The sequence below is a fragment of the Ptychodera flava genome, chromosome 20 (assembly GCF_041260155.1).
Source record: "Ptychodera flava strain L36383 chromosome 20, AS_Pfla_20210202, whole genome shotgun sequence".
NCBI lineage: Eukaryota > Metazoa > Hemichordata > Enteropneusta > Ptychoderidae > Ptychodera > Ptychodera flava.
Window position 1 is genome coordinate 16,414,298 of NC_091947.1, and position 12,763 is coordinate 16,427,060.

The window sequence follows — 12,763 nt, forward strand, 5'->3', positions numbered from 1 at the left end:
TGTTTAATAATGTTTAATAGCAAGGCAAGTTCAGGTATAGGCCTATCATTTGCCCAATCAGTATATTATACCATAGACAGTCGAGAAAGACTCGACTGTCTATGGTATATACCTTACATCTACATAACTATAAAGTACGAGATGACTCTTGATTGCTTGATTATGAAAAGGAATGATTTTGACACTTTTCGGGTTTGTGAAACGCATATGCTATAAAATAAAGTCTATAGCCGTCATTTCATAGGTTTGTAAACATAAGGTTATATATCACTCTGGCCATAAAAGAAGATTACCTCCATGCTCTGACCTACATCGGCTCCGAAATAAAAACAGGTACAGAGTGTGAGATCAGCAATAATAATCCAGCTGCTCAGAGACCACTTTGACATTGCTAAAAGCATGGAAGTAGAAATCTTTCTTTCAACCTCCTCCATGCTAAAGATGATGACCGGTGAACGAACACAAGCGGCAAATTCAAATTGTTGAACTTCACCGTCAGTCGTTTCGAGCAGTTTGTGGTTGCGATGGTGACAAACCAGATGCGACGATAATATTATCATGTGGGTAACATATCTGTCCGGTACTTTCGTTAACTAATGTACATTATATGCCGTGACATTGCAAGATTTCAGGCCACATGCACGAACATGGACATAAACGTACGGCTCGTGCGTCTACGGTCGAGGTCTGTACTACTAATATCTTGGGTTCATGGGGTATAAACACCCACGAAGATTTGATATAAGCTTACGTACTATTATGGATGTCTATTTTTTTACATCCATGGTATAAGCTGGGCCAAAGTCACCGAAAATTCTCGCAGTCTGCGACCATAAACCACGGTCCCTCCCCGTCAGCCCCGTGCACCATCCCTGGAGCGATAGTGGCTCCAGAGGTCTTTGGCTTTATGCTGAACGAAATTCTTGACCACAGAGTGACGTCAGTAGGTGCATGGAGCTCTGTAGTACTACCATGGCAGGTGAAATGCACGTGAGCGAGGTGAATGACTGAACAGACGGTACTGTAGAGCGAATGATACTACAGAAATTGGTTGAAAAAGGCAGAACTAAAAGTTATATAATCTATATATATTGAAACTTTGAATATTGACTTCAATTATTTTTGCATCATATATATTACAAGTGGTAGCCACAAAATGATGGCGTCAAATCGCCGTACATACACAATGCCATAATTGCAAGGCGTCTGTATTTTGTCCACGACGATCTGACGTCAGTCATCAGTTTGTAGCAACGCCACTTGTAAAATGATGACATTATTAGTATTTGTTTTCACGGCGCTGTGACGCAAAAATACGTAAGAACCCGCAAGTAAGATGACGAGCGGTCGCGAATACCGCCCACTGAGACCTGTGAGTGTGAGGGACTGTGACGGTACCTCGCGCTCGTACTTCGCTTCGTAGCCGTGGTGCCGCGCTGAAATGTGACACAACGAACGAATTGAAAACAAGAAAGTCAAAGGCAAAAGTGGCATGATTTGCTTTTAGTTGTGTCCACAAATTATTATTATTGAAGTCACTGAAATGTTGCACAATAGAACATTGTCGTTTCCTCACCTCAAATTCTTCGACATAGTCCCGTTCAGCCTGGCACAGTGTCAAAGTCATGTCAGGTGACTTGACTCACAAGCCACCAACACACCGGTTGCCTATTGGATGAGCGAGAAGTTAGGTCAAAGGTTGTGACTGATTCTCAGCATGGCCTGTGTACATAAATACACGCTGCACACATCGATAACTGGTCTACTTTTCAGCGGATTCGAATTTTCACAGGTGTTGTACCCTATGCCCTGTCACGTTTCTCAGACTCTCCCTGGAAGTTTCGTTGAGGATCATTCTTACACTCACTATCTCAGACACCTAGCTGTCTCGAACTCGAGATGCGACTTGTGCAGTTTGTTGAAAAAGGGGGTGTGTTCATACGAACTGGCGTTGAATTGAGTGCAGGCGGCGACGTTGTCGATCTGCCGGCTTGCGATATCACTCTTCCCCGTGAAATGACTGGATTTCTCAGAGGCGGGCCAAAGCTGCTCGAGGCTGCGAAGAAGTAAGGATATACTCTGTCCCAGACCCAGCCAAGGATATGTGATTGCCAAAGCAATATAGGGCCTGTTGCTCTCGTGAAGTTGTGCCTATGCGTCTTCTTTCTACGTCCCTTCTCACCTCCTTGTTATGCATAAACTGTGTAGCACTGCCGTTGACATGTACTTGACACTGCACTCATTTAGTAGTTATTATTGAATATGGAAAAATATATATCACTAACAACAAATGTGTTTTGTGTGCGTAAAGGCCAACTTTTTTTTAATTCGATCGTGTATATCGGTCACACCAGCACATACATTTACCTACCTAGTTCCCGACATTGTTCATTGGGTGATGGCATTAGGTTCGATATCTTTTAAGCTAGTATTTTTTTAAAGATGGATTACTCAACTTCCCCAAGTTGCAATTGCTTGATTAAAAAAACAGCGCGGGAAAAGTGTCTGGTTTATTGTACGTAATTGCATATTATTACATGGATGTGATATTTCCCTGCAGGGCTGCCCTAGCTCGGAGGAATGTGATCCCGAGAGATAAAATCGATCTGAAGGAACCTATTACAAACCCAGGCAAAGTTCTGTGCGTTGGGTTAAATTACAAGGACCACTGTGCAGAGCAGGGACTACCAGTTCCCGACGAACCGGTTGTCTTCAGTAAGTTTTCCAGCTGCATCATCGGGCCAGGAGATGATATACTGTATCCAGATGTTTCCAATGCCGTTGACTGGGAGGCTGAGTTAGTCATTGTCATCGGAAAAGCAGGAAAGAATATCAAGGTGAGAATATTCTGAACGCACTGTGTGATAAAATAGATACTGAATGATAAGGCCAAAGTAATTAAATTCTTTGTTTTGCGTCCCACCCGCTTAGGTTTTTACGGTTTTCATGAAAAACACACACAGTGTATAGGAAACTTAAGGACTTACCCGCTTAGCTTCTCTGGACTAAAAATTTTGTCACAATTTTTATTTGCTGCAACCAAATTACATTGGGTTAATTTCTTGTGTGTGTTTTTCAGCCGCTTAGACTCGTACCTTTTCCCATTTGAGTGGACGCAAAACAAAGAATTTAATTACCTTGGCCTAAAGTATAAAGTAATGATAAAGTAAAGGGGCAGTTTGCAATCCCTGGTTCTCGCATTTGTGGTTGTTGACATTACCTGTTTTTGTGATTTTAGTGCTTTGTTCTCCTTTTAAACTTGTGAACATCTACAGGTAGTAAATTTGCTCAGAGATAAAGCTAACAAAAATGCTCCGCTGTGATTGTGATGCATAATGTGGTCGATTTGTAAAGCTGTCATTTTATGTTTACCCTTTCAATCATGGTTTTTCTAAGCCCATTGTTATTAATGGTGATTTAGGACCAATTTTACAGAACGCTAGGGGTAAACAAGTAATGTGGAAACTCATGTCAATCATGCTAATAATAGAGAAAATTTTGTTCCCAGATTTTCCTGGGCAAGAGATGGAAAGAAGGAAATGATTTTAGTTTTAATATTATATAAACCAGCAAATTTCCTCAATAAAATTGTACCGATATCAAGTTACTGGTAGTATATGCAAGCTTGCACTGTGTCTATTCTGTAGATGATCATGAAAATAGACGACCTTTACACAAACTTTAGAAAAATATGATAAGTGATGATTTTATAAACTTCTCCGATCCATACAGAACTTTACAGCAAAATTTACAGTTCTTGTCATGTTCAGCCCTTTTATTTGTGAATTTTAAAGAATAAACAGTTTATCACATTTTTACCATATACTTTTCATATTGATATCTTATCATGTAGACATTAATATTTAATAAACTGTAAACAGAAGACACTTTTCTCAACAAGTAGATTTTTACTTTGCACTGATAGGTAAGGGACGGACCATTTGATCTTGGAATGTGGGATGGTCACAATCAGATTGTGAATATTTGTTTTTGGACATTGTAAAGTTTTGAACTTTTTTTTTCCAAGTGAGTCATGATGTGCTGATTTTTTTCTAAGTAAACTGTCAGATTTACAATTTTTTTGCGTACTGATTTTATTTTTTTATTTTGCAAACTAGTCTGAAGATTTTTCTTTCCTAATGTTTGCTTTGAAAATGTTTTTCTTCTGTTTTTGACGACCCCCTCCCAAGATCTAATGGTCCATCCCTAAATTCAGCAAGTTGGCTTTGGATTTCTATTCTTGATGAAATCACAGTATCTGACCACACATATACACACTCACACTCAGGGACTGTGATGAAATTTTGTCTTTGTACTCTGTGTAGGAATCAGAAGCAATGGACTATGTCGTTGGTTACACAGTGGGCCATGATGTCAGTGCACGTGATTGGCAGTTGCATAAAAATGCAGGACAGTGTCTGCTTGGGAAGTCAATGGATACGTTTTGTCCAATTGGACCCGCTATAGTTACCAAAGATGAAATACAAGGTAAAAGTTTACCCGTTTGAGCTGTGAAAGGTTCAGATTCAGATGTATGTGTAATGATTCTGTGCACATTGTATTCTCAGCAAATTGGAGTGACATTACAAGGAAAAAGTGGACTTGCCTTGTGAATGGTTGATAAAAATACAGCACGAAAAATTAAAAAAAGTTTAGATATGATCACAAACATTAGATGATGTAATTTATGATTGTTTTGTTTTAGAATAATTAATATCTAGTGCATGTGTATAAGTAAGCGACTGCTATATGTGAAGTTGATAATCTCAAGTATGCCTGTAATACATCGTTTCTTTCAGATCCTCACAAGCTTGGGATACGGTGTAGGGTGAACGGTCAGACCATGCAAGACAGTAACACAGACCAACTTATCTTTAAAACGGAGACCTTGGTGTCTTTCATTTCAAGGTATGTCTCATCATTTAATTAAAATGTTCCATGAGCATGATCAATAGCATGTACGTTTTTGGAAATATTATAGAAGCAAAACATGACACATTTTCTTTGCATTTTGCTTTACATATATATCTCTCTCTTCTGAAGAATTCAGGCACTTTTCCAAAATTTTAAACAGGGAGACCAAGTAGCTCTATTTAGATCACTGGTGTAGGATCAAACATGTGCTTTTTAAGGTAATGTGCACCTTGAAAGTAAAAGACTTAAACTTTCCCTCATATTTTCCACAAGGAATCTTTCGACCAGTCACTTTCAAAAATCGAGAATAAAAAATTGGGGCGTCACTGTGCAAATTTTAGCACGAGAGAGACAAATTTCCCGAGATTTGCCAATATTTGAAATTCAAAATGGCAGCAATTCCTGTGTCAACTCTATGGAGGAAAATAAAAATTTTTGATTTTCAAAAGTCTAAGATAGCGAATAACTCCATTGGAACTAATTTGGGAAAATTGGATGCTGAAGTAATGTCTGTTTAATCTGCAAATGTAATCTCACTGCTTTTCTTTTCAAGTTATACACTCATTTTTGTGATTAATTTATAATATTGCGACATTCAGCTGTGGGGCACCGAACATTTTTGAGAAATTTGGAAAAAAAAAGAAAATCCAATTATCGCAAATTAGTTCCATTCGTGTTGAAAGTTTTTCTTACTCAAAGAACTTCACAATTAACCCCCACAAGTGGTAGATCTTAGAAGAATTGAAAAAGTTTGAGAGTTCAAATATCTGTCCCAAAGGCGTATTCTACCTTAATTCTATACTCAATGCAGGGCATTTTGAGTGCGATAACTGTTGAAGGCCACACCAACTACCATCAACATCAACAATCAGAGACTGATTGAGATTGGTGATATGTCTGTGCCAAGATCACTATAAATTGTCCAAATAAACACTTCATATCAAATGATATGTTGTACAGTATTCCAGACCCCTTGTAGAATTCTGAATTGATGTACTTGTTCTCATGTCTTTCTAGGTTTGTCACACTCTATCCAGGAGACATCATCTTTACTGGTACACCTCCTGGTGTAGGTTTCTCAAGAAAACCAGATCCAGTCTATCTGAAGGTAGGAATTCTTGATGTATCATGGATAAAGTGTCCAATCTGCCTTTGCCTAGTTCCTAATCAATTCTGTCACAATGTTATCTCTTATCATTCAAAATTTGCGTAGAAATAAATAAATAAATAAATAAATAAATACACACACACACACACACACACACACACACACATACATATATATATATATATATATATATATATATATATATATATATATATATATATATATATATATATATATATATATATATATATATATATAACAGAAATTACTTCAAGTACAAAGTAATAATATCTGTTACTTAAGTTTCTTGCATCCTGCAATCTTCTTCTGTCTGAATATTACAGGATGCATGAAACTTAAGTAACAGATATTATTACTTTGTACTTGAAGTAATTTTGTGTGTTTTTTATAATGCTCCGCTTTCCACATCGCACACCGAGCATTGTAATTTCCATTGAGGACATCTGTATTCTTATATATATTATATATATATATATATATATATATATATATATATATATATATATATATATATATATATATATATATATATATATATATATATATATATATATATATATATATATATATATATGTATATTTATATATATATTATATATATATATATATATATATATATATATATATATATATATATATATATATATATATATATATATATATATATATATATATATATATATATCTTTCACTTTCACATCTGGCCATTCCATTGATCTTTTTATCGCACAATTTCAGCAACTTTCACATATCAAAAGTTATAATGTCATGTCGGTTTTTTGTTGTGTAAATGCTTATCTCAGCCCCTGCAGTTAAAACATCCTGTTACATTAAGCTCAGTCACGTATTTGTTTCTTTTTTTGTATTTTGACATTGCATGTTTGGGGGAGAAATGTGCATACGGAATGATAAGCTTGTTCATTTGTGTAGAAATGAACTCAAAAATACTCATATTTTGTCGTCGGGTCATGACCTTATTCACCAGTCAATCTTGCATAAAAATTGCACAGAATAGAAGTGTGAATTTCACATCTGCACTATCTGACATTTTCTCTTGTTGTGATACAATATTTTTATGTCACCTATAAAACTTAACAGTTTAAATACTAGGAGTGCCTATGGTATCAAAATGAACTTTGCTCAATATTGTACTCTCAGACTCTTACCAGGTTGCAACAGAAGTAACAGTACTTCACACAAAATTAAAAGTCACTGCAGTGCTTTTGGGTGTACAATGAAGTGGCAAAATTGTCTTGTAAAGACCTTTAAACAATTTGAGGTCAGTACTCTACATTTGATCCTGCATTATAAATTCAAATTGATTGTTGGGATCATTGGATATGTTTTCATTTCAGCTTTGGCACATACTGTTGCCAACCTTTAATGACCATGCCTAACTATAGTTTGATTATCACATTGAATACAACCAGCTTCGATTCAACAATCTTTGATTGTGTTCTGATTTATTCTGCTTTCAGAGAGGTGATGTTGTTGAGTGTGAGATAGATGGCATTGGAACGCTAACAAATAAGATAGTCTGAGGACGCTGAGTCAAACGAAACAGGCAGAACCAGAATACAAGGAATGGTGATTTGAGACATTTGGAGTGATCTGTTGAGTTTGCTTTTCATACAAGTTAATGGTGCTTATTTGCATATGCGGCAGTGCAGGTATCATAACCTCATGCACAGATCTATTAATTGTAATGTCGTAACACCAAGTAAAACTTAAATTTCTTTAAGAGTCATATTTCTTTGATCATGTTATAAGAATAATGTGGCTCAATGAAAGACTTTAAATTTCGATACTTTACAATGTTTTGCTGGTCAACATATTGTTAGCCAGGCACTGAAACCTGTATTGAAAGATAGTTTTACTTGATTGTTTTGTTTCAAAATCATATATTCAAGAATTGTAAATCTAGATCTATCTATATATATGTGTGTATGTGTGTGTGTGTGCGAGAGAGAGAGAGAGAGAGAGAGAGAGAGAGAGAGAGAGTGTACCAGTTCATCAAGAAAATAAACGCACAACTTTAAGACTCATTTTCAAGATGCCCAATATGGACAGTTGTATATATTTTAGCAATGCTCGGTGTGTAATGTTTGAGAAAATGGTGAAAATGTAAAATGCATGTTTGTAAGCTCTGTTACACTCTTTTTATGCAAGTCTGTGTTTAATATAAACTTCAAGTCATTCAGTTCACATGAACCGCACAGGATATTAAGTTACAATAAAGAGGCATGAATCTCAACCTGTAGATGAAAAAACTAGCAAGAATTTTCAACCATTACTTGTCATGCCAGTTGTTCCACTCAACTAAGATTATGTACATAACTATGGAAAGAGGAGTAAGTTTGATTTCAATTGAGAATTCATCTGTTGTAATACCGCCATAAAATGAATGCCGAGCAAAAAATTTCAAGTCGAATGACGGAGAAAAATAACACAGCAATGCCAATTTGTCACACCAGGTACCACATTGACCTGAGTTATTACCATCTCAAAGTTAGTCTCGGTTACCCAGACTGCACCTCTACCAAGACTGCACCTCTACAGGGCTCTCATCCGGCAGTGCAGTCTGGGACTATCTCCTTTTTTTGGAGAGAAAAAGAAAATGTCACAAGCAGTGTAATGTATTGAACGTAACGGCTGTGCACTTATTTGTCATGAGTTATGCACGAATATGAGTTACACACATACAAAACATATGTTTTTATATATGGTTCAATATAGAACCTCGAAACTATCAATGTCAGACACAGCAAATGTATTGCCTATCAAACTACCGTAACAATCCTGCCAAGAACCAGTATGTTCAGGCGTCAACTGACAGCTATCAGTGTTCAGGCTCGATTATCCCTATGAAATGACGAGTTACGAATATTCGTTTTATGTGTATTTTAGTTGTGTATCAGTATTGCCATTGGGCTCATGGTATTACAGCTCCTACAAATTCATCATTGTGACTGAAAGCTATCTCATTTTAGCCGTTTCCTTTGGGTATCAGCTTATTATTTACAAAGTTGTCTGGCCGCAACACTTCGAACTTTTCTTTCGAACTTTCTGGGTGAGTTAGCTGAAGGGTAATTTTGCAGACGCATAACGTCCAGGGTTCAATTAATATAACTCATTAATTTTCTTTAATGATAATAGCATTATCAATAATTAATAAAAAATTCCCCATTTTCAATCAATGCATGTGGGTTTGTATACGTCCATACATAAAAAGACGCTTTGCTGATGGAGCATTTCGTGCTATAGAGCGTATACTTCTGCGTAACTATTACTAGTATGTATGTATGTATGTATGCATCTTTTGCACAAAATCATGGCAAACATATTAAACACGAAGAGAAACAGACGGTACCCTTTCAGTTAGCTTGCCCAGAGTTGCTATACACAGGAACCGCAAGATATGAAGATAACAGTCACATGATACTAAATGCAATCATTGTTCAAACAGGGGAGGAACTAATTATGCTTTTTCTGATAAAAAGGGTTAAATAAATGTTATCTAGCAGGGCGAACAGCATGTATTTGTTTCAGGGCGATGTTTGGAGTCGACAGGGCTTCCTTTCAAGAGCTATAGTGTCCATCCACGCAAACTAATACCAGGAAATGAGCTCCAGCTCCGTGTTTTGTCTCGTCGTACTTCTATGTCCTGTTCGAAAGCACTTCTCTTGTATTGAATTCGCTATCGCAGTCGCCGTTTCCTTTGAATATAGATTGGCACTTCTATGTATGTTTGAATCGCGGCCAAGTAGTCGAGCAAGGATGAAAATATCCTCCGAACTCTTGAGGGTAGACAATTAGGGAGCGTTCAGTTATTATGGCTGTGGGGGTGGGGTGGGCCGGCAAAATCCGGGGGGGGGGGTTTCACCTTAAATTTGAAAACTGCAAAGGGAGGGCCATGTATTTTCAAACAGCACAGAGGTTGAGTTGGGGGAGTCACATGATTTTCATAAGTACTCATCCCGTCAAAGAGCAGTTTCAGTGTCAAAAATAGCTACTCGGGAAATAAAAATGATTCTCTGCACGATTTCATTCTCTGAAGTCATTTTACTGTTAATCTGAATACAAGTATACGTATTATCCGTCACATGAAGATCTTGTCTTTGTAATTCTATACAGGTTTGTCTGCTTGCAAATTGAACAATGAACAATTCCTATCAACCTTTGGCTGAGGTAAAGCAATGATTAGGTGCAAGCTGTATGTTAAACTGAAACCTGGAATTTATCGTACATCAAAAGGTTCACCTTGTCCTTTTGCATAGCACTACTGTTGATATCTGACCAGTTTTCAGGAAAGAGATGTACAAAACTTATCTGGATTAATAAACACAAGGGCTAGAATATAAATGAAAAGTTTCAATGACGTTTGTTTTTATGTCAATTAGCAGTAAAGAAGAAACACATAAACATACCTTAGGTATTAGAACTCTTAAAATAAATATAAATTATGTATGTATACAATAGTAAGTATCCTCAGCCTTCAAGTAGCATTACGGTATTGTGACAAGAGTATTCCACTAGGGAGCATGTGCGAGTCCTTGATGAAGCACCTTTACCGTAGCTCACTTGTTTTCAATCAACTTGGTAGACGTATATCAACAAAAATACCAGGATGTGTGGTCCGAGAAGGGATCACGGAAATGACCATGTAAGTTTGGTCCAATGCCTGTTGAGAAGTAAACTGGGCTTTCTCAAAGTCTGTTGGCATATACAGAGGGGTTTCACTAAGTTTTGAAGTAGGGGGCTTAAATAAAAAAGTAGGCGGCTTGCAGCTGCCACGACCACAAAGTGGTTGTGGGGGAGGGTCTGGGAGGGAGGTGTTCCCCGCCCGGCCGAAGGTCGGAAGGCCTGGAAAATCAGCTAAAATTCACTTTTTAAAGCTCACAGTCACTTGAAATTCAAGTATTTTCAGAAAGAATTGTCAACAGTGTTCATGGAGGTGTTCCCCCCTACCGGCCGAAGGCCGAAAGCCCTGAAAAATGAGCCAAAAATTCACTTTTCACAGCTTACAGTCACTTGAAATTCTAATATTTTCAGAAAGTATTGTCAACAGTGTTCAAGGACAATTTGTGTTTATGTCATAAAAGACATTTGGCTTGGAGATTAAATATGATAATCTATAATCAAAAATGATAAAATGAGGTAATGATGACTATATTTTGAACAAAGAAGACTAGTCTTGAAATAAGTTGGCAATATTGCTCAGTGAAGTACCTTAATGTACGTCCGTTGCAATTCCGATTTTTATTCAGGCAGTATAGATTATAGACTGTGCTACACGGCGATCGTAGTAGTCGCTCGTCAACTAAACTTTGTTTCACATAAAAGCCGTTGAGTTTATTTACACAGCTTGTGATACTTGAGCGAATCGTTTCAAAAGGTAAAATATATTTTAGCAATGAGAGAGTCAAAATTATTTTCCAAAGAAGTAGCCGGCGAAATCGTGAGAGTAACCGGTCAATTTCGCCGGCTGCCGGCTCTTAATGAAACCCCTGAATACATGCATCAAAAAGAACACCAGACTGTCACGTTTGAAATAGGCTGTCGCATAGATCTTGGGATGAACGCGATGGCCCGCACCAGCCAGTAACTGCTGCCGAGAAAAGCCAAGCGACTAGGGGCTAGTCTTAACAAAATATTTAATTCATCTCAATCTGTCAACCAAAGGAGACAAAATCAAAGAGAAAACTCAGGAGAAAACAGAAAAACATGGAAACTTAGAGAAAAATCATAAATTATTCGGGAAATTTTCAAAATACAGATAGTGACAGTGACATATCAGACTAAGAACTTTGCCGAGGAAGAGGATGATGATGTTGTAATCCATAGAATTGGCAGCAGCACAAGTGATGAAGGACATTTTAACCTTCCGAGACGCAGTGTGAGTTTTGGAAGAAGAGCAAGATCTTGGAAAAATATATTTTCCACTGATATTATATCGTATCTATGCACCTGCAATGGCCAGCGTTATCATTCAAAATTGGACCAATACTTACTCAAGCATCAGGTGAGGTCATCAATTTTGGGGGCTATGGGTAGGGGCTTCACGTATTTTGACTGATGCACAAAAATAATTTGCCGGCCCACCCAGGCCATAATAACTGAACGCTCCCTTAAATCACGCAAATACAAACGAAAGTCATTCCTTTTTACTTCAAACACTGTCCCCTCCCCGGACGATAGTTTAACAGTGGCAAAAATCCATCGAAGTAATCATGATTTCATCTTCCCTGGGATCGCGTAATTGGAGATGAAAACGATGACGGACATTTTAACATATCCATATATATTTCAAAATAAAATCCGGGACGGTGATTTAGTATCATGAAAATTAATAAACTTTATCTGTGGCTTAACTGTTTGACATATACTGTGAGTTTGGGTACAAAAATCGAATAAAACTAAACCTTATTACCCCAACGAAAATATTTTCGTTTTCGATACCCTAGACAGAAAGCTAGGGCAAGCATAGATAGCGCCCTGGAGCTGAGCGACGGATCTTTCAGTCTATCCATACCCATGCTGTAATCATTTACAGCCTAATTATGATGTCATGTACTCCGGGCGTGTCAAGCAAACAATCACCCTGGCCTGACCCTAGCCTATAGCCTATAGCCACACCAGAGGCTGTGTACTGCATGTGTCCTTGCTGTTTACCTGTCAGTCAGAGAAAAGGTCGTCGTTCATCCCATGGTAACAGTGGTA

The 12,763-nt window shown here is 37.4% G+C and overlaps 1 protein-coding gene across 1 annotated transcript; it reads left to right on the forward strand.

Moving 5' to 3' along the window:
• The first annotated feature begins 1,727 nt into the window (after positions 1–1,727).
• Positions 1,728–8,084, forward strand: LOC139120167 (oxaloacetate tautomerase fahd2, mitochondrial-like). Its single transcript, XM_070684327.1, has 6 exons — positions 1,728–2,066; positions 2,561–2,837; positions 4,326–4,488; positions 4,800–4,908; positions 5,932–6,022; positions 7,522–8,084. Exons 1-6 carry the CDS (start codon positions 1,900–1,902, stop codon positions 7,582–7,584), a joined length of 870 nt encoding a protein of 289 aa, XP_070540428.1. The 5' UTR covers positions 1,728–1,899; the 3' UTR covers positions 7,585–8,084.
• The last annotated feature ends 4,679 nt before the right edge of the window (positions 8,085–12,763 follow it).

Coding starts and splice junctions, on each gene's coding strand:
- LOC139120167 (XM_070684327.1), top strand. CDS start 1,900: ATGCGACTTGTGCAGTTTGTTGAAAAAGGGGGTGTGTTCATACGAACT. Junction 2,067..2,560: donor CTGCTCGAGGCTGCGAAGAA/GTAAGGATATAC, acceptor ATTTCCCTGCAG/GGCTGCCCTAGCTCGGAGGA. Junction 4,909..5,931: donor TTGGTGTCTTTCATTTCAAG/GTATGTCTCATC, acceptor ATGTCTTTCTAG/GTTTGTCACACTCTATCCAG.